This window comes from Pezoporus occidentalis, unplaced genomic scaffold (genome assembly GCF_034315485.1).
Source record: "Pezoporus occidentalis ecotype Australia unplaced genomic scaffold, CSIRO_AGI_Poc_V1 ctg24, whole genome shotgun sequence".
In the NCBI taxonomy this organism is placed as follows: domain Eukaryota; kingdom Metazoa; phylum Chordata; class Aves; order Psittaciformes; family Psittacidae; genus Pezoporus; species Pezoporus occidentalis.
The window spans coordinates 6,274,108-6,300,737 of record NW_026914285.1 but is presented as its reverse complement, the minus strand read 5'-3'; the positions used below and the strand labels follow the sequence as shown (position 1 = coordinate 6,300,737).

Genomic DNA, 26,630 nt, shown 5'->3' with positions numbered 1-26,630 from the left:
CCTTTTCTCTCCCTTAAAATAATTATTAAAAAAAAAACAAAACAAAAAAAAACAAAATCAAAGCTCCCCAGAAAAGAAAACCCACTCAAACAACAGGACACACAAAAACAAACAAACAAAAAAAAACCACCAAAAAAATCAAATAAGCTAACAGGAAATTTATTTCAACTCAGTCATATTTGCTACTGTGTGTATTATTCAGGTACTTACAAACTATATAGACTACTTTTAAAAAATGTTTTAGTAGTACTACATAAGTGAATAATGCACCAGTAAGGACTCTCACTGTAAAAGATTTGTACAAAAAAAGAAAAGCCTTTGTAGAAAGGATAGTGGTTTTTATTGCAGTCTTAGAAAATACGAATTATGAAAGATACAAAATCAACTGTTGTAATTATCTGTTTATTTTACAATCTGTATGCCATCATACTCTTATGGCTTTAAGATAGTCTGTCCAAAGTATTTAAAACATGCTTTAACAAAGTATTTTACAATTTCAATATCGAATATTTCTTTACTGAAAGAAAAAAAAACTCTAAAACATTTACCTGAGAATTCCGTATCATAAAATTGTCATTCATTCTTAACTTTTGCAAGTTGATGATATAGGCGATAGACGTCAACATGCAACTTGTAGGTCTACTCTATTAAATAAATATTTTTAAAATTATTTAGATGCAGCTGGTTAGGCAAAAACCTACCCTCAAACTTCATCAGGTTCTTCATAGGTTTAGAAACATGACATGAATTTTATCACGTCAATGACAGCCATGATTTCTGCACTGGAAGCCCTGCACTGTTTGCGGGGTGGAATTCAGACCCTGGCTGATCACCAGACTGGAGCAGTGGAGCACAACTGGATATTCTGGCCTCTGAATTCGGTAATCACTGACTTTGTTTTCCAACATCCATAGCTAAGTGTGGCAGGGGCTTGGGCCACTGGATATATTTCAGTTCCCAGCCAGTCATACTCCACATGTATGCTCCACCCCTTTATAACAAACATTTAACCCAAGTAATTCCATTTCAGAGTATGCATACTATTAGGACAATGCTTTAATGTCATCATCCACGTCATTTCAGACTATCACCAGCTTTAGAAGTAATATTACGTACAGACAGTAGAGTGGTTTGGGGCCTTTTTTTTTTTATTGTTTCTTATTGTTTGCTTTTTAAGTAAAATGGAGACTTAGGAACAAAACCCTGTCCAGGGTGGCCGCACAGAGGGAGGCAGGATTAAATTAACCAGACACATACAGACGCTGGAGAAAAAATCCAGAGCATTTCATGAGTAATACATATATAGAATCAACATGTATCAGTGACAGTCATTTAAAAGAATTTAAATCCAATTATCTGAAAAAATATCCAAAGCAGTAGAAGTCTCATGATGTCTGCGCCATTGAGTATTTTTTTCTGAATTTCAGTTGCCGCAAGCACTGTGATTTATACAAGCTATGCTCCATTAACATAAAATTTCCCCTTAAAAAAGTAATGATATATTATGAAAATCCCAGGATATCACTAGAGATTTGAATCAACTTTCAAACCCATAGGTGAGGTAGTGTAGTCACTTGTATTACGTGCTGGTTATGAGAAGTACTGCTGAAATTTGTCAGATTTTTAATTTTTGCTTTAAGTAAGTGGCTTAATAGTCTCAATATATTTATTAATGCTATATTACCTATGGGGAGGGAGGAAGAAGAGCCTTGCCAAGAACAAGTTTTGTCTCACTGTAAGATAAAGCTGCAAAGCAGTATTTACAACAGTCCTTTGCTTAGTTGCTGCCTACTGTACATGCACACAAAGACAAAAAGCTAATATACATTCTGAGGTAGGAAATAAAGAATTCCACTGGCTTGTACAAGATTCTTCATGTTTTGTTAAACCAGCAAAAACAAAGTTTTCTGTGGTGAGGTTCAATACTTATTTCTGATGTGAGAATAACATCTACATAACAAAGCATCATCGGTATAGAATACGCATCAACTGCCATGTAAAAATCTAAAAAATGGGGATTACTTTAAGCGGCAGAATTTCTCCTTTGCAAAGTAATAAAGGAAATCTCTTCAGCTCATTTCCTTATTCTTCTTTCCTATATGTTTATACTCATAGCACAAGCCACTGAAAACATACTTTTATGGCTAAATTTGTAGTATCCTGAAGACTAAAATTCTGAAATACACCTTACTGGTCCCAGTGATCAGAAGAAATACATTTGTAACTTACTTTAGGCAATTAGGCACTGAAATCAAAGAATTTGGTGCCTGAATACCTTTTTTTATATATATATATATATATATATATATATAAAATCTCTCCTTAAACTTTTACAATACTTTGATTCCAACTTATTACAAACAGCAGCAAGCTTCAAAGTTCTAGGACAGTAAGTCACAATACAGCAAAGAATTTGAACAAGCATATGGGATTCAGATGCACACTAATCAAAGAATTGCATCAGTTGAAAACTTCTGCCTTTCCCAGTATGTTGTTATACCTCCCGCATTGTTTAGAGGAGAGAGCAGTATGCTGCAGCATCTCTGCTGTTCCAGTTGTCTTAACTACGTACTTGAGTGCTCAGACAAAAGCATATATTCAATAAAGGCTGGCTCTGGTACTGGGATGAGAACAGCAGGAAGCAATGAGCTGTTCCAGAGCACACTTGCCAGAATCTCCTCATACTGTCATGTTATCCTAACTCATCTACAAAATAAACATTTACAGAGCTATGTATGCTTTGTAAGGTTTGTCTACCAGGGGGAAAAATATAAATAAATTCTTAAGAGATAAAAATTCCAGGCATAGAAGTCATTGTGCATGAACAGGAGGCTTTTCTTGAGATGCAGAGTGGCATTAGGTACTGTGACATAAATCAGAGTGAATGAAAACTTCCTCACAAATAAAACATCTATGAGCAGTTTATACTTTCCAATGGCTTTCCTGAACTCTCCTTGGCATCACTACACAGAAAAAGCGCCAAGGCTGACACATACAAATTACACTCTAAATTACAGAGATCAAACCCAAAGCTTGCCAAGTAATATAATGACCATGTAAGCGTCAATGTAGTTTCAAAAGATAAAGATTCATCTTTTCTTTCAGTAAGTTACTTTGCAATAATGCTCAATCTCATTTTTAGTTGCAATGTTGAGATGCTGGCAGTAAAAGGAGAATATATTCACTCATCTGTAGTGCATTTGTCAGTCATTTGCTGACAGAAGTCTGTGATACCACCACTCTGTCCACACTGTTCCACAAGTGTGGCTTTCTCCACTGTTCTCACAGAAACTGGATGCAGTTCTCGTACTTGATCGTATGTTGCATCACACACACTTTTCACAATCTGATAACAAGAACTCTGCTCATTTGTAGGTGTAACACCTGAAAGACCGTCTGCTAATTCTATACATGCTGGCATTGCAAGCTCACTATCAGATGGAGCTGTTCGTTCTCTCTCCGGGAATAAAAATGAAAGCGGGCAATCTGAGGATGAATATTTTGCAAGTATCTGTATTTGCTCATGACTCAAGGCCGCTTCCTTACACACCTGCTGGCAAAGTCCAGTCAGATTCTGCTTTGTCTCACCCAGAGTTGACAAAATGAGGTTTCTTTCCTTCAGCAAGTTCTCCTTCTCATTTTGCTGCAAGAAGAAAAACAACTTTTTAGTCTTTAGGTTTATCTTCCTATCAAAGCTAAAACAAGACAAATAAATTTAGTCTGCTGAAACAGAAGTAATTTGGCAGTCAGAAGGTAAACAGCTACACAAATGCCTATCAAAAGGACAATCTTAACTTCTTGTGAAACATCATCAACTCAGCTATTTGAAGCGTTTTTTTCAGACACATGATTTTTTTCAGTACTTATGCTGGCAGGCGTTAAGAGTGATTTGTAGTTATTGAATAAAATGAAACCTGGCTTCAATTACTATAAATATTCCTGAAACACTAATTCTACAGGATAACACATTGAAACCATTACCACAGGGTCTACAAAATATTAAGCAGAGCAGTCTTCATGTATACTTATATTTTAAAAGTTAAAAATTAGAAAAACAGATGTTACATTTTCACCGTTGATACAACTCTCCTAGATTAAAATAAATTCAAGAAACGCCATGTCTACTGTAGAACAAACAATGGAGTTACAAGAAGTTTCTAAAGTAAACAGAAAATAAAGAAAGAAACAGAAAACACTAAAATTGTAAACAAAATATTTTCTCTGGAAACGCAGTTTGGTTCAAAGCACCAACAAGAACACTAGAAATTAAAAAAAATTAGAGAAGAGTGACAAAGGAGTGACAGATCAGTGAACTTAAGAGACAAGAACAGAGTTGCCTCTGAGTAACATACTACTGCAACAGGAGAATACCAGCTGAATGCTTGACTTTTATTTATACAGCTAAAATGCTCAGGAATGGCAGACACCTCTCAGACATGAAATAAGACTGTCCTAACTCTGAAGAGCTCACACTCTAGCTACATGATGCTAAAGGATTTTCTAAACACAGGGCAGCAAAAGGGATGGCAATTCACTATTGAGCATCAAGTAGAAAACGCAGCATTCATTAAGAATTGGCTTGTTGGGGGCTTTTTTTGTTGTTGTTTTTTGTTTGTTTTGGAGGGGTTTTGCGTGGTGTGTTTTTTTTTGCTTTACTTCACTGTCACAAGTTTTTCCTGAGACTTCTGACACAAACGGCTTAAGATGACAGGACATTAATAACTGAGAGATCTAACGATGGAAACAAGCAACATCTGGAACAAAGATAAAAAGGAAAATAAGGAAATGGCAAAGAAGGACAGGAAGCAAGCAAGACTATAATGAAGCATCTGCAAGAAAAGGACAAAACCAAAACTGTGCCATGACACACACATCCTATAATTGATTAACTGAAAGAGGAGGCAGAGTTCTGAAGTCATACAAAGCTTAAATTTCTTTAAAACTACATAAAACAGACTGTGTGTACCCCTACTGACACGTCAATTCACTCTTAGAAAGTTTTATTATTTTTAAACCTCCTCATGTCTCCTTTTGCAGAGGAAACTCATACTGCAACCCCTACAACTTTTTTGAAAGAACTGATGAACGTTCAGTGGCATTTTGCAAGAGAAGCAGTTGTTGCCAGTCCTTTTTGCCCAAAATCATTAGAAAGAGTGCTTTGCTAATGAACTTCAACTTGTCAGCATACCGGGAACAGCTGTTGCCACATCTAATCTAAAATCACTTTATGTACATTTTGGGTACGTAGAGGCACTTAGCCGTGTATTAGAGACAGACGTAATTATCTGCACTGCTGTTTAACACAAACTTCAACATCCAGAAACAGTTATTGCAGCATTTACACTATATTTATTACAATTCTCTGTTCCCATCTGAAGTTGTTGACAGATATATTTAAATGCTATTGTTTTATTTTAACAGCATTATACTAACATTGCATAGTAACACCAGCTAATTTTGAGGAAATAATGAAACTGAGAGCTCTTCTTATTCTTGGGGTGAGGAACGTATTTAGTTCACACACTTCCTTTCCCTGCTACAGTATATATAACAAGATCTCAAATGCATTTCTTGGATCACAGCTTATTGTGTGTCACTCACTGACACATCCTCCTCCTGAGCTACAGAATCTTCAGAGAAATAGTGCTTCTTGAGCCCAGTTGTCCTTTACCCTGTTCCCCCTCACAGGTACCCTAATTTTAAAGCTCTGAAGTGAGAAAGTACAAGGAATGTGAATATACACAGGTGCTCTGAAAGAGCTGTTACTAACAAGCAAACACCTTGAGTGGCCCACAGGTATTCTCAAATATGGAACATTAGTGAACAAGAACGCAGAGGCTCACCTGGAAGATCAATAAGCAAAGACTATAAGGGAGTCAAAAACTACATCATCAGTAGAGATCAAGAGAAATGACCAAACTTAATTGTCCTAGGAAAGTTAGATTCAGTACAAAACAACATTCCCCTTCAATATAAATAGAGCTTAACATAAGACTTTCAGTTTTACAGAATCATTTGGGTGGGGAGGTACCTCAACAGGTCCATAGTTCAACGTCCTTCTGAAAATAAAGTCTGCTCCGGGCATGATCAAGCTGAAGCTCTGCTCAGCCATATCACTTAAACTTCCAAGGACAGAGCATGCACAACCTATGTGGGTAACCTGCTCAATCACCTGCTTGCCCCCACTGGAAAAAAGTGCTTGCTTATATCTAGTTGAAACCTCTCATTTTAATTTATGACAATGTATCTTGTTCTGCTGTGAAGTACTACCCCTGGGAAGCCAAAGATCTTACACTCCCCTATGGCTAAACGATCTTGAGGAATTCCCCATAGATATGCGCAGCTAACTATCAAGTCTCCCCACAATCATTTCCTCTCCAGGCAAAAGCTCCATTCCCTCTGACCCTCACTACAGGAGTACTCCACTCCAAAGCCAACCACCCTGGTAGCCTTCCCCTAACCTTGCTCTAGTTTGTGAATGTACTGATGGCATTGGGAGGGATCAAAACTGGCAAAAGATTCAGTCTTACGTATTTCGCTTTTTATTGCCTTTTAAGAACAAGAAATTCTATTAACATATGGTTGCAGAGAAATCTGGATGCATCAATGCCTCAGCTCCAAACTTGATACAACTGCTAAAAAGGCAAGTGGCTTTCTGAGTTCTACTATATCTTCTGTCGTTCTGCAAGGGTCTTACTTTTAAGATTCATGACTCAAGAAACAGTTCACCAGCCCAGGTTGATATGCTACAAGAACAATACTTATACAACTAGTAGCTGCATAACTGTAAACCTGATCATGAGCAGTATCATGAGCTGAAGCACAAAGCAAGGGAGGGGAAAGAAACAGAAAACAAAACAGAAGGATGATGGGATGATGGTTTGGGAATGACTCTCTGCAATTAAGCTCAATGCTGACAGCCTTCAGAAACACCATTCACCAAAAATTGTGCTGTGATGCACTTGGAAACAAGTCCGCAGAAGGAAAGACATGTACTTTAAGGCACATAAAATCCAGAACTGCTATCAAGAAGATGTCTGTTATCATTTAAGACTGACAAAATCTTCTAAACTTGAGTGGAAAAAGTAGTAAATGACACCGCTCTCCAACTACTGCCAGATATCCAGCCGAGATGCTTAGAGAAAGACTCAAGTCAATAGCAGTGAACTTTCATACATACCAGTTTTTCAATTTCAGATTCGAGATTTTGTATGCAGTCAAGTTTTCTTTTACGACATCGCTGTGCTGCAATTCTATTTTTACTTCGTCTTCGGATATCATGAATACAGTCCAATTGTTCAGGAGTTAATTTATGCATTTTCAGAAATGACTGAAAGTCATTTCTGGAAAGCGAGATAATCCTTTGTGCATTAAATGGCAGTTTTACCTGGAATGCAAGATGCAGTTGTAAGTCAAAGGTGAAATTGATACACACAAACAGGACAATTCAAGTTTTCATTTCAAGCATTCTTTACCACACAAACCTAAATTCCCAAATTCAGAAATAAGAGCAAGCTAATGTAGACATCAGGTGAGGTGGATAAACCCAGAGGTTTCAACTGGATGAGTTCAAGCATAGCTGAAACAGAGTACTTTACACAGTCATACTACATCCTCAAAGCATATTCCAAGTAGGATGAAATCTATCTATATGTGCACCAAGTGATCAGTTGATAAGACTCCAGGAAAACAAGTTACGGTTAGGTGGTGCACAAAACAGGTGTGAAGAATAACTAATAAAGTCTAGAGTTTCCCCTAAGCTGCTATTAATACTGCATCCTACATGCATTTCCCAGAATAACACTGTTTCAGGTGAGATCAGGGCATATACCTCTAATTTTGTGTAGGAAAAGTTCACCTGAAATGGGCATTTACTTAAAATATAGACATTACAATATTTGTCTTGTATTCTCATGCTGGAGAAGAGAGAGAACCAGGCTTTTGCCACTGTCTGTACACCTGAACAACAGAGGCAGGAGCTTCTGAAGCAGATATAGATCATGAAGTCCTGATTAATACTGAAAAACATCTTTACCTTTACAAAATAATTGCCATGTTATAAAGTTGGATACTTCATTTTAATATTTTATTTATTTATTTAATACTTTATTTTAATCCTTACATTTGAGTATACTAGGTTGCAACGTATATTACCTTGCTGCAGTCAAAGGTCTGAATTTAGTTTAAAAAGCAAACCTTTCTGTGTTTGGCTGCCCCTGGTGATTAACAGGCAGAAAAATAACAGTACTGCTCTCAGCGACAATGCCATCTACTTCTTTGTAATGTAAAGACAAGGAATGCATTTAATAAATTCCAGCCTTCTATTTAAGGTCCGGCATTTTGAAAAGAAAATAAAAAACCTAGTGCTTTACAAACAACAGAATTTTCAGGATCCACCACACAGAGAATCACACTGCAATTCTACAGTTTCAAGAACTGCGACAGAAATAATTCTAGGTATATAGTAAGATCTTTTTACTTATGTATGGCATCTAAAACATTACCAAAGTAAAGATATAAAGGAAAGTATTAAATAATTTCTGCAGTTGGAAGAACAAATATAACCTCAGTTTTAGAGAAAGCAATACTATTAAAGCACACCGCTACTGAATCCAGCTTGAAAACTTCATTTTTATTTCACAGTAAATATGAAGTATCATTTATCTCCCAACTTCTCTCCACAACTCAGGATAAGCCCAAGAAAACTGTTAAGTTTCTATAAAACAAAGTTCCAAGAAATTTACAGATTGACTGAAGCAGACAAAAGGAAAAAAAAAAACTAATAAAGAACCCCATGCCTTGGTTTAAGACTCGTAACCTTTTCTGATAAAGCTGCTCCAGAGAAATATCTGAACAGATCTAACATTAAGCATCTACCACTTCAATATCCTACTAAATAATACCTCATAAATCTCCCCAAATGAACAGTGATGTTTCATATAAATCTTTGGATGGTTAAAGTTTCATTTCCCAGACTTTTAAAAACAACAAACCACCAAAACAAGCAATAACACATGAAGCTCAGAATTACGCTTTTGAATAGGGCCTTAAGAGACAGGGAAGCAAAGGATACAACAGGATGTTCTTACCTCACATTCTTGTTCTCTTGCTGAACAGGATTCACTGTCTCCCTCAGTGTCAGTTTCCGAATCCTCTCCCAAACTTATCACGTAATTGTAGGGACACTGTTCTTGTTGCTGTCCCTGAGCACAATCTGCACTGCTTATTTCAGGGCTGTTGGAGCATCCTTCAGTACTAAGGTTGCTTATAAAAGGACAGTTGACAGAATTTAATGTTGTAAAAGTTCGTTGAGAGCAAGGTTCAGGGCTTTCACTGATCCTGATACCCAGCCATGGGCACTCTGTTTTTTTCCCTGAATATGCTGGCTCCAAGCTCTCTTGTGGAGCTGCAGGTGGTAAATGTATTTGACAGGCTTCTGTGCTATAAATATCACTCCAAAATCCTTTTGCTAGATGTTCTGCTACCTCTCTCTCCACACTGCTTCGATCACCAGCTGATGTAATGTTAGTGGCTTCCCTAGGGCACAAATCAACCTTTGCAAGTGTGTCATCTTGACTTTCAATTTTGTCATTCCCAACTCTAGTACCTGATACAGTTTTATCAGCCAAGACTGTGTTTTGCATACTACTGAAATTCAAGTTACCATATTGCTCACAAGTATGTAAAAAAGATGCAGAATTGAGTCCATGAGGTGCAGTAGAGTTTTGGGGGAGAGCAGCAAGATCCATTTTCTCCACAGGACATGATGCAATCTGAGTCACAGAATCTCTCTTTGACTCTCCCTTTTTCTCAAGGCCTTCCTCTCCTTCTTCCATTTTTACCTGAGTCTCTTCACATTTTGAGACCAGCTGCATAGGTACACACTCCTGAGCTTTTTGTATGACATCATTATCAGATACTTCCTTCTCAAGTAAAGTTGCAATTGGCGGCATCTGAATGTCTTTAATACTGGAATTGGACTCTGAAGCATGAACTTTGTCATTTCCAAATGCTTTCTGGAATTTCCTATACTTTGGGCACTGGAAAGATGAGCTGGAAACACTACCCCTTTCTAACTGCACAGGATCACATGCTTGATTTGCATTATCTTGGAGAGCCACTGATGATTTAGCATTTTCATCATCTTTACAGAACTTTGTATCAGGAGTTTGAAAATAATCTTTTTCTAAAAGTTCTTCTGCTTCATCATCTATTTCTAGGTCTCCATCATCCACATTGGCAATCTTAGGTTTTGCTTTCTGACAACGTTGTGTACAACACTTCTTCCTAGGATATTCCTGCTGATCCAACTTGAAGTCCAAAAATTTGAATTTGAGAAACTGAAAGCAGGACTCTTCAATGTTGCGTACACCCAAAAATTCAGCACATTTGCAAACTTCGGACACATTGTCTTTATTTAAAATAAGTTTAGCTGTGTATGCAAACTGAAGCAAAGGACTAAATCCTTTAAGTGTTACCTATTTAAAAAAGAAAAAAAATTAATATGGCAAATATGGGTTTAAATAAAGAAACACAGAGAACCCAGATTTACCTGTGAGTAAAACGTATGAACAGGACATTACAACACAAAAGCAGTAATTTGTCCCCCACAGAGAAAACCTGGCCATGCTCATTCTGAAACAAATCTTCTGATACAATATTATCCTGAATATTTCGTTCACTGTGTTCACTTTTGTTCACTTTTCTTCACTGTGATCAATCTCTTAATAAAATGTTCTGAAAATACCACAATAACAACTGAAAATATTACACTGTACACTGGAAACCAGTAACTTTACAGAGATCTCTTTCAAACTCAAGCTGTACATGAATTACCCTAGAGTAAGATCAAAATGCTGTTGGTATTAACTAGTTCATTTAAAGAGAAATTACTGTTATTTGCTCAGACTTAAGCACCGCTGATACAAAAAAAGTTAAAAAAAGCCCAGAATTTGACCACACATGATTTATTACTATAGCTACCTACTCCTTTCTTCCTCCCACAGATGAAAAGAATTGTACCCAAAACTGTACACCAAAACCAATTATTCTCCATTTAAAGACTCTTTGGAGTAGATAGTTTTAATTCAACGTTTCCATCTGCAGAGCAGTTGTCTAACAGAGAACTCACGATAAAAACTGTATCATTACAAACTAAACAAGATCATCATCTGTGCATGATGAAATTCCTAAGGACTGAGCCAGAAAGCAGTGAACAGACCAACATATTACAAATTGCATGACACTTCCTTTAGTCTTTCTCTGCAAGTGAAGGATAAACACAGTATGTTCACTATTACTGCTCAAACTCAAGCTCACATTCTGCTGCCCTCCATTAAAATGAACAGGATTTTATGATGAAGTGCTATATTAAATGTATTAGTTATGCTGAGTCCCTCTGCCAGGAAGATAATTAATTATACATGCAATTTAATTTGGGAATCTGAGGGCTTGTTTTGTTTGGGTTTTTAGTGGTTGGTTGGGGTTTTTTTAAAGAACACGTAAGACATGAAAGGAAGTTGAAGAGATCTGCACAGAGACAGTTCAGCAAAACTGGTTGTAAACTCTTATGACTTATCTAAAGAATTCTTAAAATAGCACTTGAAATATGCTGTGGAGAGAAAACTACTGATTACACCACCACATTAATTCATCCTTAATAATGTGGGGAAGTAAAGTGTCGCTGGCTATCCTGAAGATAGAACACTAGAAAGACTCTTGGTCTGAGTGACCTAGAAAATACTTCAGGTGATTAAAAAGGTTAAAAAAAAAAAAAATCAAGTCAAACTATGTGATCAGTGTTTGCTTCTCTTAAATATGCAGTTTATGAAACTGACTCGTTTCAAACTATCTAGCGGTTCCCAGAAGAGAAGCAGAGAAGCTCAATTTGCTGAGTCTTAAAATGCTTGCAGATCGAATGATTAAAAGATGAGATTCGCTGTTAGTAGTTTTGCCTGTTGCTTCAGCAGATTCAGTTCTTGCCTCAGTAATACTAAGTTACATTAAAAGTCCTCTTAAGTCTACGTTGTAGTAAATATCAGGTTGATTATGTTCCTCCATTTGCTGTGCAAACTCTGCTCCCTTCTAATTCAGGTTTATGTCATGGGTTCATTATAAGACTGTTGCTTTGCGCTAGAGATTATTTTTCTCCTCTGCAACTTTGATGTATGTTCCTTATTCTTCAAATATCCTGTATTTTCCATCATCCCAAAGTAAAGTTCTTTTCAACATCATTAGTTTTACACATCACTAGTTCCCCTATTCTACTCCAAATCATGGCTTTGTGTCCCCAGCATCCTACTTCCCTTCCGCATCAGCTTCCATCACTACTTTTCTTTTAATCTGAGACACATTGAGGCTATCAACATATTAAGCCACTAGGGAAAAAAAAAAAAAAAAAGAACACAAAGTTAAGATAGTTAAGTAAAAAAAATAAAAAAAATGACATTATGGTACTATGTTGTAATATAATTTTGTAATATTCATTGATTCAGTACAGAATAGCAAACACCACTAAAGTTCTTTAAAAAGACCACTTAAACCCTTTTAGTTTTCAGTTTTCCCTAAAATCAGAAAGGATTGTGGTAACAAAGAATCCTTGTGCTTATCTCAGTATGCTACAAGAACAGTGAGGTTAGCTACCTGACTGAAGTACAGGCTTTCTGAACACATTATCTCTGCATCAGCACTCAACTCAGTCTTGTATATGAGCAAGTCTATAATGTAATCTCCAGTGTCAGCAAAAATATTGATTGATGTGCACCTTTTCTCCAACTTTAATGATTCTCATTGAGTTGCCACCAATTTGCATGTTATTTCTCACCCCCAAAGCTAATAACCATAAACTACCTCCCAGGAAGCCATTGATTATTTAACATTTGACTCTTTGGGTTGTGCTCAACAGCAGCAATAGCCACAGTACTTTGAGGCTCTTCACTTTCCATCTACATGCATATTAAAATCCAGTCACTTGCTTCCCTCATGCCTCTTATACCTTAACTAAAGGCCAACCTGAATCTTTAAACATCTTGGATGCTCCAGATACATAATAAATTTTCTTTCCTACAGATATCAGGCTCTGCATCATTACCAATGAAGTCCAATCTGATTTAATTGTAAGTATTTTAGGAATAAAAAAAAAGTAATTGGAATACATTTTTTTCAGTCTTAAAAGTAAAAAAAATAGTAAAAAAAACCCACATCAAGCTGATAATGATCAGCGTGTAAAAAGGATGGGGTACAGAGCAGAAGAAAACAGTTAACAGTAAGCAAGACATATATATGTTGTATTACTTGAATTTACCAAACCAAATCTTAATGATAGTGATTTCAAGGCATTACTATCATAAGCTTTATTTATTACTCTAAAAGTATTCTCTTTTCATATAAGACTAGTTCTGCAATACCTCTTTACCATTTAATGCTTGTTTTTTGACAAACTTACATGCTTTGAAGCAGGTGCAATTTTAAAAGTAACAGATACTTAATTGAAAATGTCTCTTCTATACATTCCCCAACACTTAGCTTATTCACTTATCTTCAGTCTGGGATATACACTGTGACCTCTCTAATCTTCACTTCAGCCGATAGCAGCTTTACAACTCTGAAATTCATTCCCTTCAGTTCTTAAATCCCTTGCCTTAACTTTTAAGTTAAGCACCAGCCTATTGTAAAACAGAACTGAACAAAACGATTAGAAGCACTGGCAGGTAAAATAGAGAAGGGAGTGACACTCACCTCTTCCGGCAAAGTGATGATAAGATCAGCATCCACTTGGCCCACAATTCTTGAAAGGAAGTAACTGCTGCAAGCTGCAAGCACAGCTTTGTGAGCCCGAAATCGCTGATCTTCCACTAAAATAGTAACATCACAAAGAATATCTTGCTTTCGCTGATCATCAAGACTGAGAAGTACATTGGTACTGTGTACTGAAGATTCATATGCAAAAACCACACTATTCTTCTCACTTAGAGACATTCTGTATCACAAATGGTAGCGTAAGTCTCAGTGGAAAGCATGCTTCTGTTCTTCAAATCTGGAGAAAGAAAAAAAGAAGTTGTACACGCGAAAGTCACATCCAACAGGAACCTACTGATACTAAAACACAATAAGCAAACTGTTAAACATGTATTGGTGTTCTAATTCTTTTTAAAACTAATACCCAATTTCCTACATGTTAATACACAAATACCTGTTTATGAGCATTTAAAGTACCCAAACCATAATAAGTACATCTTAAAATATTGCCTTAGTAGTCTTTTGGACCAAAAAAAAGGAACAATATTTCATGTGACTTCAGGGACAAGGAACAGATTTTTCCTCAGCAAGTGATTCAGAGTTACTTTACTGTAACACATTAAAAAAACAAAAAAAAAAAAATCTAAGCTTTCATTTAGTTATCAGAATATTGACTTCAACACTATGAAAACAGAGAAATAGAACGTAGATCCATTAAACCAAAATTCACCAAAATGCTATGTAAGCTTTTTCTGTTTACTGATTCACCTAGCACAGACTAAAATATCTGTGTTCAATCTTTTTTCAAAAGCAATTAGCCTGCTAAACCAATCAGGCATCAGTAAAATACTCATTTTCTCTCTGGTAGGTTGGTGTTTTGTTTTGGTTTTAAACCAGATTAGTTCCCCTATTTTCCACTTGCCTTAATTCTCTAAGGCCACCTTCCTTCCCCCCTGCCCTGCTCATCAGTATTTACCCGTTACAGTTGCTACAAGTTTGCTTTCCTAATGGATCACTATGATTCAGACCACCTGGCAGTGGAATCCCTTTTGTGATAAAGCATCAAAGTACTGAAGTAACAGCATTTATTGGATAATAATCAACAGTAAAAGTTATATATGATGTTAGTAACCTTGAACTAAGCTCATACGTTCTACAGCTATTCCTGAACTCGGTATTTGAAGAAGGATGGGGAGGGGGGGGGAAGGCCAGCAAACCTAGGGAGAAGTAAGCCCTCCTAGAGAGGGCTGAGTTAACAGCATTTCCAAGTCTGATCTTTACACTGTATTTCTAAATTCCTATTTTCTTTGGATTCAGCCTTTCGTCCAGTTAAAAGAAAACGAAAAAAGCCTAATAAAAGTGTCCTCACATCCAAAGCTCAATGAAGAAATCACATAATCAGATTTGGAACTGCCTGAAAGGAAAAATATATTACTACAAAAAATGTTACCTTAAAACAAGCATTTGGATTACAATGGACTATTCTACCCAGGAATTGCTGTAACTGGAGACAGCTGCTGACACTCACTTCAGCTGACACAGGACTACTCAATCACTATATTGCTCAACAGTGGTTGTTATGATATGCCTGCTCCCAACAACAATAAAACCTTAGCCAGTGCAAATCTTCAGTTTTCAAATATGGGAAACTTTCACAACATGGGGAGGGAGGGGACATGGCCATTTTAAAACTGTGGTTAAAAAAACAACCACCCTGCCAGCTATACTCCTCATTACTCACTGAAGTTATGTTCATGGCACACAGGCATTTTTAGTCATCTTTTACACAGAAAGAGAGAAGACAAAGATCCACATTTCCACTGAAGTAGTAGCATGGTACCAGTCTGGACTCCGGTAAAATGCATCAGCATCAGTATTATTTGCCATTCCCACTTCCTCATAGAACACAGTACACTCAACCTCACAGTCACCTTTGTCAACTCACAGATCATAACTTGGCAAAGACAAAGAAAGCAAGTCTATTTCAGGGCATCTGTTCAAATATACAAGATTTTTTATTTTTTATTTAATTAAAGTTCTGAGGGGAATGAAAAGAGAAAAAAAAAGTATGCAAATCAGGTTTCTCCTCACTAAGCAGTAGCTATACTCATGCACTGTTAACCCTAAAAGGCTTATTTTTGGAAACAAAAAAAATTTAAATGTTTTCATATACCCAATGACAAGAGTTGTTTATATAGGAAATGTTTAATTTCTAATAATTTTAAATTGGAATTCTGAAGTCATTTCCTGTGAGTTATTAATGAAATTCTATTCTTAGAATAGCTTAAAAGTAGTAAGCAGTGGAACGTAAATTATGTATCCCTATTTGTTTACTCTATATCCTTAACGTATCATATTCCTCAGATATTACAGCACATGCAGTTTAACAAAGTATGACTCTGTATTTGCTACCAAAAGGTCTTTTAAAAAAAAAAAAAAAAGCATCAAAAAGGAACAAAGGACAAAATGCTAAGACTAACTCCAGGCCAGTGGGGAGCACAGGGAAGCATTAAAGATAAGGCCATATTTTGGGGTGAATACTTGGTCAAAACTCACAAGGGTGACTAAAGATAAGCCTTTAAAGGTTCTTTCTTCTTTTAAAGTCCCAAGTACTCCTAGCCCTTAGATAAAGAACAACTCACACATGCTGCTTTTGGGTTTTCCCTTATAAAATAATCACTTCCAACATCCAATTCAGCTCATTACACTTTCATAGCATTTCACATGGAAGGCTAAAAAGAACAGTAGTTTGTTTATATTTTCATATACATATACATGCACAGATACATATATATGCAGAGGACAGTCAACCCTCCTTTTCACTTGATCTCTACAAGGCATGCAACATGCTTTCAAAACGGTGCTCAGCCTACAGCACTGATAGTGAGCTCCCAATGTTATTGGTGCCCAAAAAAAAAAAAAAAAAAAAAAAAAATAGCTTTCAACACTGAAACACCACCTTCTATTTCTTGAGAAGTGAAAATTAACATTTAACTTGAGCATAGTTTCTTTTAACACTTTACTCTGACAGAACACTGTACTTCCCAATGTGGAGATTTCATCAGCTAAATTATGTCCCCACCATATTTAAACAGGATGCAAGTATTTTTGAGGTATCCAAAATATAAAACATAGAATTTCATGAAGCATTTTGAAATTTAAAAGAACCTTACCAAAAAAAATTAAAAAAATAAATAAAAAAATCAACAACACACACACCAAAACCAAACAAAAAAATGTAACTACTGACATACATGGTAAAGAAAGAAATCAAAAGGGAAAGAACCAAAAGACTGAAAATGCTGGTGAAAACAAAAAGCATCAAAAAGGAAAGGGAAAACATTACCACTGTAAAAAGCTGTAACACTTCAGAGAAGTGCTAACAGAGGTCAAACTTGTGAATGACTTAATTCTGCTTTCCAGTTATGTAATAAAGGCATGATATACCAGATTTATGGTAGCATTTGTCATGTATCGAAAGCAGTGTGACCAGCAGGCCAAAGGACATGATCCTGCCCCTCTAACTCTGCTCTCGTGAGACCCCACTTGGGAGTACTGTGTGCAGTTCTGGTGTCCCAAACATAAGAAGGGCATGGAGCTGTTGGAATAAGTCCAGAGGAGGACCACGAGGATGATAAGAGGGCTGGAGCACCTCCCATATGAAGACAGGCTGAGAAAGTTGGGGTTGCTGAGTCTAGAGAAAGCTGCGTGGAGACCTCATAGCAGCTTCCAGTATCTGAAGGGGGCCTACAAGGATGCCGGACAGGGACTCTTCATCAGGAACTGTAGTGACAGGACAAGGAGGAATGGGTTTAAACTTAAACAGGGGAAGTTCAGGTTAGATATAAGGAAGTTCTTCTCTGTGAGGATGGTGAGGCACTAGAATAGGTTGTCCAAAGAAGTGATGAAAGCTCTATCCCTGGCAGTGTTTGAGGCCAGGCTGGACAGAGCCTTGGGCAACACGGTCTAGTGTGAGGCACCACTGCCTGCGGCAGGGAGTTTGAAACTAGATGATCTTAAGGCCCTTTCCAACCCAAACCATTCTATGATTCTATGATAGCCAACTAGATTTTCCAGAGCAGTGTGAGAACAAAATACAGTTGTTTATAAATAGATGTTATACACATATCCAGAACAAGATTTACTGTTGCAACAAAGACAAAAAGTACACCTCTTCTGGAAACTGCTTAATTTTATTTCTACTTTAACTCTTCTCCCAGAGGAATCAGATTCTTAAAATTAATTTCATAGAACCACAAAAGAAACAACATGAAAGCTCATTAACCACAAATCATTGGTTAGTGGAAGAAACTAGTACTGTCAGTACAAGAGCATTCCTCAAATTCCTCTCACCTGAAATTCTGCACACTGAATAACCTCAGCCTTTTCAGGAAGTGGAAAAAAAATAAAATAAAAATATAATATAAACACACGTGGTAGCATAAAAATTGCACAAAGGAACATCTGCAGGTGAATGAATCAAATTCTGCTCTGAAAACACAACCAAGCATGTTACTATGAAGTTTCCATTCTTTATCAGACAGTGATTTTGAGATAAAAAATTATTTGCCTAACAGCAAAAATATTTGTTCCTAAATACCAGCTATAAAACTTTATTCTGCTTTATCAAATTGAATTAACTCTTTTTCTCCCTACTAGCACACAATTCAATGGGTAAACTATGCCTAACAGTTACCTGTTATTATACCTTCAGTAAATTTAGACATCTCTACTTTTAACTGACCAGATATGCACCTATTCACTTTCAAAGCACATATAATGAAAATTAGCACTGCAACAATATTTAGGAAAGGAATATATATCTGTTTAAGTACACAGTGCGGAGATCAGAGCAAGATGACTATCAAGACTCATGGTGAATACAGATCTCATCCAACACTCATTTTTCCTCATGCATTTGAAGTTATTCATTAGCTTATATTATTAACATGGAGGTAACTGAAAAGTATAAGCGTACAGTAAAACTGTAAAAAAGACTGCAGGTTTGCTCATCTGATTGCTTACAGTTGGTAGCAATTACTGCTCTTTAACTCCTAGCTGACCACAGAATTAAAGAACTTAGTTATGTGACCCAATCCCTTCCCCCACAATCTCTGCTTTAAAGAGCCACTTGGTGCAGATCTTTAGCTAAACCCATTTGATAGTTTTAAAAGAAAAAGGAGTATATTTTTCAAAATTATAATAATTATGAGAATAGATAAAGCTGTAAGGAACTGTTGTTGCTAAGCAACAGAAGGAAAATAATAATAGATAATACTACTTTGGAATAGATAGCATAAGAGTAAGAACATATTACGAGGATAACTCATAATAATGTGAGATGTATTTCTCATCTACATGCATATAAATCTGGCACAAGGTAGATTAACTTTCATGCCCAGTAGCACCATCACAACATGTAAAAGCCTGTACTTGGTATCAGGTGGTCAACAAGAGAAGTGTTATGCAAGAGGTGAAGGAAGCTTTGAAGAATCAAGTTGTCACTGAAGCTGACAAAAGCATGCACAAAAACCAGCTTACCTCCATACATTTATGATAGGAGAAAAGAACTACTTGATGTTTAAGCAAGTTTCTGAAAATTCTGGCAGTTACATAATCCTGGAACGAGTTTTGTATTGTGTTTCACAAACAAAAGATATAAGTAATTTTAAATAATATATGTAAATATAGAAATAATGTATTAGATATTATTTTCATATGTAATAAAAAAGTAATGAACCCAGTAAATGCCTTTTAAAATAGATCTTCCTAGCAAAGCACTCATAAAAGTCACAATTTAACACGGTACTGCTTTCTCAAGTAGTTAATCCTGAGGACTAACTTTCACCATTATACAACACGGCAGAAAAACACAGTGTGTGTATGCTGACACAGAACACTCAATAATATCATCTGCCTTTTCTTGTACTGTTGAGCCCAAACTTCACAATTTGCCACAATGATTAAGTCCTCTGAGGCTGAAAAAAGCTGATAAACAGAATCCCATTTGAAGGGGAAAGTTATTCAAGTAACCAGAAGCAATAGTAATAAGATGCAGATGTCAAGACAACTCTCAAAACCTTAGAATAATAAAGCAACTATACCACCCATCAGTTCACTGCAAGTATTAAAATCAGCAGCAATTATCCTAAATCACTGCCACTTATCCAGATGCCCACTGGACAACTACCAAAGAATTACATATTTTTTTTTCCAGAGAATTTCTAAACCATGAATGCTCTGTCAGAAATATTTTCTTAATAAACATACAGGACCATAAAAATCAACCAGATTGACTAAATAGGTAAAATACTGTTATTCTATGCACTAAATTAATAGTAAGAACTTCTTCAAACAAAAATTTAAACAAAGTATCTTGCATTTTGCATCAATGTTAGAAAATCCCCCAACATGCCACACAGTTGACAACTACATTTTACAGTAACTTAGAAAAAGAGTCACCAATTCTGCATGCATATAGCTGGTTTATTGTACCACTTGCATCACTCTTTCTGAGAAAACAAAAATAACAGCTGGAGGTGCCTCTGCCTGCCTATGACAGCTGCCAGGAACTTTACCACAGAGTAACTTAGAAGAGTCAGACAGCTATGTGGCAAATTCAGGGCCCTTTAGTTTATACTCAATCACTACAAAAGCTGAAAGGGGCGATATTTCAACATACAAAGGGTTATGCTTTATGGCTAAAGAGAGCATTTTGAACATCAGATCAGCTGATGCTAGCAAGATCTGCCGATGGTGCTAGAATAAAACTCACAACTAGAAAGAATGAATGAGTCACAGAAATGAGCTTGCTAGGCTCTGAGACTCTTTAAGGCAAACAGCCACAGAATACTAAAATGGCCCTCAAAACTGAGATACAAGCTTGAGCGCAAATCACTGTCATTTCTGCTTCTATTTACATTATGATACACCTGTGATTTATGTACATATTTACCAAAATACTTTTTGAACATCTGAATTTGAATGTTTCAAGTGTCCTTAAAACCACTTGTATCAGAGCACAGAAATCCATGCAAATCAGTAACAGTCATGCCTTTACTATTTAGGTTTGCACTTTCAGGAAAGAAATAGCTGATTTTCCAAACTTACAATCTAAACATTTGGCAGTAAACCTAAGGACCTGTAAAAGAAAATCCAGTATCAAATAGTCACCCAAGACACAGTGGGAACCCATACACATTTGGATTCAGTAATGTAAGATCCAGACCTAATAAGCAGCTGTGAAAGACCTGCTGTCAAATAAAACACATGACCGTATTTTGTCCTCAACACCTGTAACATGCTTAATAGCAAGTGCAATAATAAACCAGCACAAATTAAACTGTGGTTCTTCTGCTTCAAGGTCTACTAAGACAACAATGGTACTAGCAAGAGGCAAGCAAAAATACACATGCTACAGGAGTTGCATCCTATCAAGTGAAGGCTTTCTTTTAAAGAGAAATCTTACTTATTTTCTATCAGCCTATAGATCTATTTTAGATACTCCTAAAAAGAACTTTTTATTCCTAGTCTCAGCTACCCATTATGCATCTCTACCACCACAATCAACTCAGTCTACACCTGTGATTTATTCTTTTCTGACCTTCAGCTACCATAGACTTCCTGTAAATGATCAAGCCCAAAAATTACCCAATTTACTAAAAAAGTAAAGTCTGTTCCTTAGTCTTTACATAGTGAACCACCATTCCCTAATACCATACTAGATATCAGTTCTCTGCAGTAATTACAGTAAACTCTCACTTGTGTTCAGTTAAAGTTCTTGAAATATGAGAAAGCAGAGTGAAGCTCCCCTTAAGTAGCTACAGAACCCAGGTGGGACACCTTTGCTGTCACTGCTACCTGAGCTGGTTGAACTTGGACATCCAGACGCCAAGTCGGTTTTGATCACCATCACCATAAAACTAGCAGGATTAATTTATCACCTAGCAGACAATAAAGGTCTGCTCAACTATCACCATGCTTATAACGTATCTGTACTCACAGAACACTTCAAATTCCTGCACAAAAAAATAAAAGGCATCATAGACACCCAAAAAATAGCTTGGAGAAAACAAACTCCGGGTGCTGTTCCTGACTCCTACACTTATCTCTTGAGTAACTGCCAGCAGGTCACTTATCTCTGTCAGTTCCCTTAGGGTGGACATTCACTTTGTCATGTATAAAAATCTGTCATCCACAGATGTAAAGTACAAAGGAACAACTATCGTGTAGTACTGCTAAAATGAAACTGTTTGAATAAGAGATAGTTTATTCAAAACACACTGCAAAGGCTTTTTTCTGAAGTTTTATATCTATGTCCTTGCCCCCAGCTACCTCTCCTTATAAGGAAATAAAGTTATGTTACAGATGAATGCCTACAGCGGTTAATAGCTGCTGAATCATGTTATGCTGACAAGGAATGAACAAGCATTTTAGTGTTTGTGTTTACTGTTTTCTCAATCTTTGGTTCAAAAAGACTTTAAAACACAAAAGTGGTTAAAAATGTAAAAAGAAAGCTTTGCTTCACAAGACCAATGATGCATTCTCCTCTCGAAGCAGGTCTTCTCTTCAGATGATTAGCACATTCATAATTAAAATTCTAAATTGTATTCTTTATTAAACACCTGGATGATATCGTTCACAGCTTAATTATATAAACCAGCATTTTAGAAATTCTTAGGTTGTATTTCTACAACATAATTCTCACCACAGCATTTGGACTCCTGTCAAGTCACAAGCAAGAATTAAAAAGAATCATGGGCAGTCTGGCAAGTTTTAAGTCTGTGCTGAGTCTTAATTTATTTTCCAGGTTTTAAGCCTGAATATTCACTTTTTCAATATTTGCAAGTTCTATGAGAACTCAGAGTGCCTTGGGGGGGTGGTGTGTCGAACCTGAGACTCACAGTAGTCATAAGACTCCAGAAACTGGGATCTTGAAGAAAAAAAAGCAAAGGATTTATAGCATGTAATCATAGACATTTTCCCACCAAGCAGAGGTTTGAACAGTTTCCCCTCAAAAGATGATATAAAGCAGTCCATACCAAAGCCACAAGACAAAAAACAAAAATTACTACTTTGCAGTTCACCATTATTTTACACAACTCTGCTTAATTTTTTTGGATCAGGTGTAACAATCACATTGTGTGATTTAGTTTGTTTCACTACTAAAAAATGAAATAGGACTGAAGGGATTTCAAAGACTCCTTTGCAGCAAAATCCCATCACTTGTATCCTTCAATTCTGCTGGTACAGAAGAAGAGAGAGTTCTCCGAGAAGACAACAACAATGCAAAGACATCCTAAAGGTACAGTTCACCTAAAAAAGCCCCAAAACACCTAACAACAGAAACCCCCCATAAACACAACACCCCAAAACATACTAGTAGAAGCTTATTTTATATTTCTTTAAAGAAGAACTGGTTTAGCTAAAACATTCACTTAGGATAAGGGGGTAAACTGACATAACAAAGCATGCACAGCTAACATTTCTGGTCAACACTTGCCTTTACTCAAAGGACAAATATCTTTGCATTTATAGCTACACATTCTACGCTTTACCACAGATAAACATAACACATGGATTATTTTGTTTTAATGACTCTCACAATGCATTCACAAGTATGTATGTCAAATTATTTACAATTAATACTAAATTAACCAGCTGTGGTTCTAATATATCTTACTCTAACTTAGAAGGACACAAGAAACAACCTGAAAGAATTGAGAAAGCAAACATATTGGCAAGTCAAAGTAAATACTTTCTGAAAGTGATATTCAACCTTGTTTCTGGTATTAACCTAACTCCGATTTGTTTCCACAACAGCGCTTCACAGTACATGAAACTGAAACAAAATTCCACTAATACTTTAAACATAAATCAGTAAGAACTTCAGAAACATTTCCGTGAAAATAGAAATACTTTTATCTACTTATTTATTAAGAAAGAAAAAGATGCAGATGACAGCCTTCAAAAGGTAATTCCAATAACGACTTCCACCAAATCACATAAAACTGTGTTTCAGTTTTCCCAATTAGAAAACTGTAGACCATTTTCTATCCGACGTATGATGTTAAAAGACACAGACTTACCAGCTAAGCTGTAAATAAGCAGTTTTGGAATGGTACCATATAAAATACTGATACTAAAAGAAGTGTAAACCAGGGCAGCAAAAGCTATCTACTCAATTCTCAAAGTATTAGACAATGGACTAAGACTGGAATCCAAATGAACACCTACAGACATTATCATGACATTTGAAATTAAATCATTCATAAATAAGTTCTCAACATGATTCTAAAGATTAATTGAATATTCTTTTAAGACACAGGTTCTCATTTAAAGGCATTTTGAGTGACTAACCTCTTTCGCTCTCCAATATATGTCTAATGATTAAACTCAGTTTATTTGTATTTCACCAATGTTTCTAAAGTCAATTTACCCTTCATAGCATGCTTCCCCCACTCTCCTTTAAAGCTTCAGTAGCTGACCAGTCAGTTGAGCTTTACTTTGACCTGCTAACTTGCATTTATACCAAATACCAAGGTTTTCCTTTGTATTACTTAAGAACAAAACTTCTTTCATCCTGAAAACAGCTTGGGGGGGAAGGAACAAAAAAATATTCAGCATACTGCTGGAGATGAAGTTACTTCTGTGATACAATCTATAATTTGTTAAAGCAAAGTAACTCTTCACACTGCTAACCTCTGAACTGAAGGGGGGGGGGGGGGAGGGAAAGCTGCAGGTGGGTCCTCACACATCATCCCCACTGTGGTCATACTAGGCTGAATTCATACAACCTAATGGTTGTTTCAGCAGTTTTTTGCCCACTTAAGGTTTTGTTCCTACCCACGTTAGCAACAACACATTACCTACACTTTAACTAAGGTTTGCATATAAACAGGGCTTATGTTATAAATACCAAAGGTTTTTTTCTACCCCTAAAACCTCCCCTGTGAAACTTTCAGTGGTCAAATTCTAAGGTACAACTAGAATGCCAGCACTTGGACACAAACATGAATCCTTTGACTAATCTACCACTCCTCCCCCTCACACCAGCATGCCCAGTTCAGGGACTAGACAATTCTTATATTAACATAAATTTATTACTGTTAAAAATATCCTTAGCATAGGATTTTAGAACCCATTAAAGGAAAATAAACATTTAGCATATCAGGATCTTACACATTTGAGTATAAACTACTCAGAAATACAGCAATGGAAGTTAAACCTCCACTTCAGCATTTTGGTATGAATTAGGGGTGTGCTACTGAAGCAAACTTTCCAAACATCCCACTTACTGTGCTTTTGTTTGTTTTGCAAGATGGACCTGGACAACAAGAGTAAGTTCTTTTTCAGACCAAAATAAAACTGGGAATCATTCTTTAGAAGCTTCCCAGTTCCAAAGAAGAGCGTACTTCTTTAGAAGCCCAAACACGAAGGGATTCAGCAGACCTAGCTCAAAGGAAGCCCTTCTTAAAAGCTTCTGATGTGGATATTCTGCTTTCAACAACAGTTTCTCTCTGCAAATCTGCCACTTTTGGGCCTCACTACTTGCTAACATACACACAGACTTACATGTGTTACGACACCCAAGAGTAATTATGTTATTTAAGTCAACTTTAAACACAAACCAGAGAATAAGATCTGCAATATCTTAGCTGCTTTAATTTGAAACCACCATGTCTGACAAGAATATACTCTTCTGTTTTCTCTTCAGTAAGGTATAATATTTAAGATTAAATAACTGTCTATTACTAGAATATCCAGAGCTCTGCATAACCTTAATTTACAGTGTTTCTGGACTGCAATTACTCCATTACTACAGTCAAGTGTTTTTCACACGATGAAAGTGCCTTCCTAAAGTGCCTCAAATTAATGTGTCTGTCAAAAGTCACTGCATGACGAAACTGCACATTCAATTACCTTCAATTTACCTGCACTGCAAGAACATTTGCTCTTCCCTTTTTCAATAAAACAAACATTTACAGGACCCAGTTGCATATGAGCTTGGGATTACTGTTACATTGCCACACTAAAATGGAGAATGCAAACATAAATGGGCAGAAAAGCAAATGATTCTTCTTTTATAATTACTACATTTTCAGCATACCCTAGATCATGCCAAGTACCTCACCATACAGAACAAGACAGACAAGATTTGTACCTCGCTATTTACGGTTTAAAATAAATCTCACCAAGCTCCCACAAAGGGTAACAAACCCTACACACAGTTGCACGTTTCACCCGGGGAAAGCGGGCTTACCGCCAGACTTCCAGCAGGGTTGATCTGTCCCGTTCGCGCACGGCCAGCACCGCGCCTTGGGAGTCCCGCGCCTGTCACCGGAGCCTACGGGCACATGGGCACCCGCGGAAACCAGGGACAAGGCGCTGAGCAATAACTGACTGCCCGACCCCCCGGAGGCGCTGGTCACAGGCCTCAGGGGAAGGTGAAGAGAAGAACACCTGAAACACGCACCGCGGAGAGGGAGCCGGGCACTGACGGGTGCCCGCCGCGGCCCGAGAGCCACCGCCCCGGAGCCCCCGCGAGCGCGGCGGCTCCACACCTCCCCTCTCCCGGGACCCCTCTACCCTCGCTCGGGACGGGCCACCACACCGGCCGCAGAGTGGCGAAGGGGGAGGACGGGCTGGCTGACTAACACCGCCCCTGCGAACGCACTTCAGCCTCCTCTACCACACCTCCCTCCCACGTCCCACGGGGTGCTGCCTTCGCCCCAACGCTACCACTTACCACCACCACCACTCCAGCCCAGCGGGCACCGACGGCGGCCGGCTCTGCTAAGCTCACCTCAGTGCCGCCTGCTGCCGCCTGTCACCCGCGGGCCGGTCGGCCAGCCGGCCGGAGGTCAGGGCCGCCGTCCTCGGCTCGCCCCCTT

At 37.2% G+C, this 26,630-nt stretch overlaps 1 protein-coding gene and 1 long non-coding RNA gene across 3 annotated transcripts; both read right to left on the bottom strand.

Annotated features, from left to right (window-relative positions):
* Positions 1 to 317: 317 nt before the first annotated feature.
* Positions 318 to 26,630, bottom strand: BACH1 (BTB domain and CNC homolog 1). Of its 2 annotated transcripts, none has more exons than XM_062622174.1 (5): positions 26,543 to 26,630; positions 13,738 to 14,035; positions 9,090 to 10,478; positions 7,181 to 7,387; positions 318 to 3,643 (listed from the first exon to the last, which is right to left on the bottom strand). In XM_062622174.1, exons 2-5 carry the CDS (start codon positions 13,975 to 13,977, stop codon positions 3,182 to 3,184), a joined length of 2,298 nt encoding a protein of 765 aa, XP_062478158.1. In that variant the 5' UTR covers positions 13,978 to 14,035; positions 26,543 to 26,630; the 3' UTR covers positions 318 to 3,181. The 2 variants fall into 2 exon arrangements, with proteins under 2 accessions (XP_062478158.1, XP_062478159.1); XM_062622175.1 differs by lacking the exon at positions 26,543 to 26,630 and adding an exon at positions 26,000 to 26,023.
* Positions 11,766 to 13,091, bottom strand: LOC134165419 (uncharacterized). Its single transcript, XR_009965517.1, has 2 exons — positions 13,012 to 13,091; positions 11,766 to 12,377 (listed from the first exon to the last, which is right to left on the bottom strand). It is a non-coding gene; the product is annotated as an uncharacterized LOC134165419 (long non-coding RNA).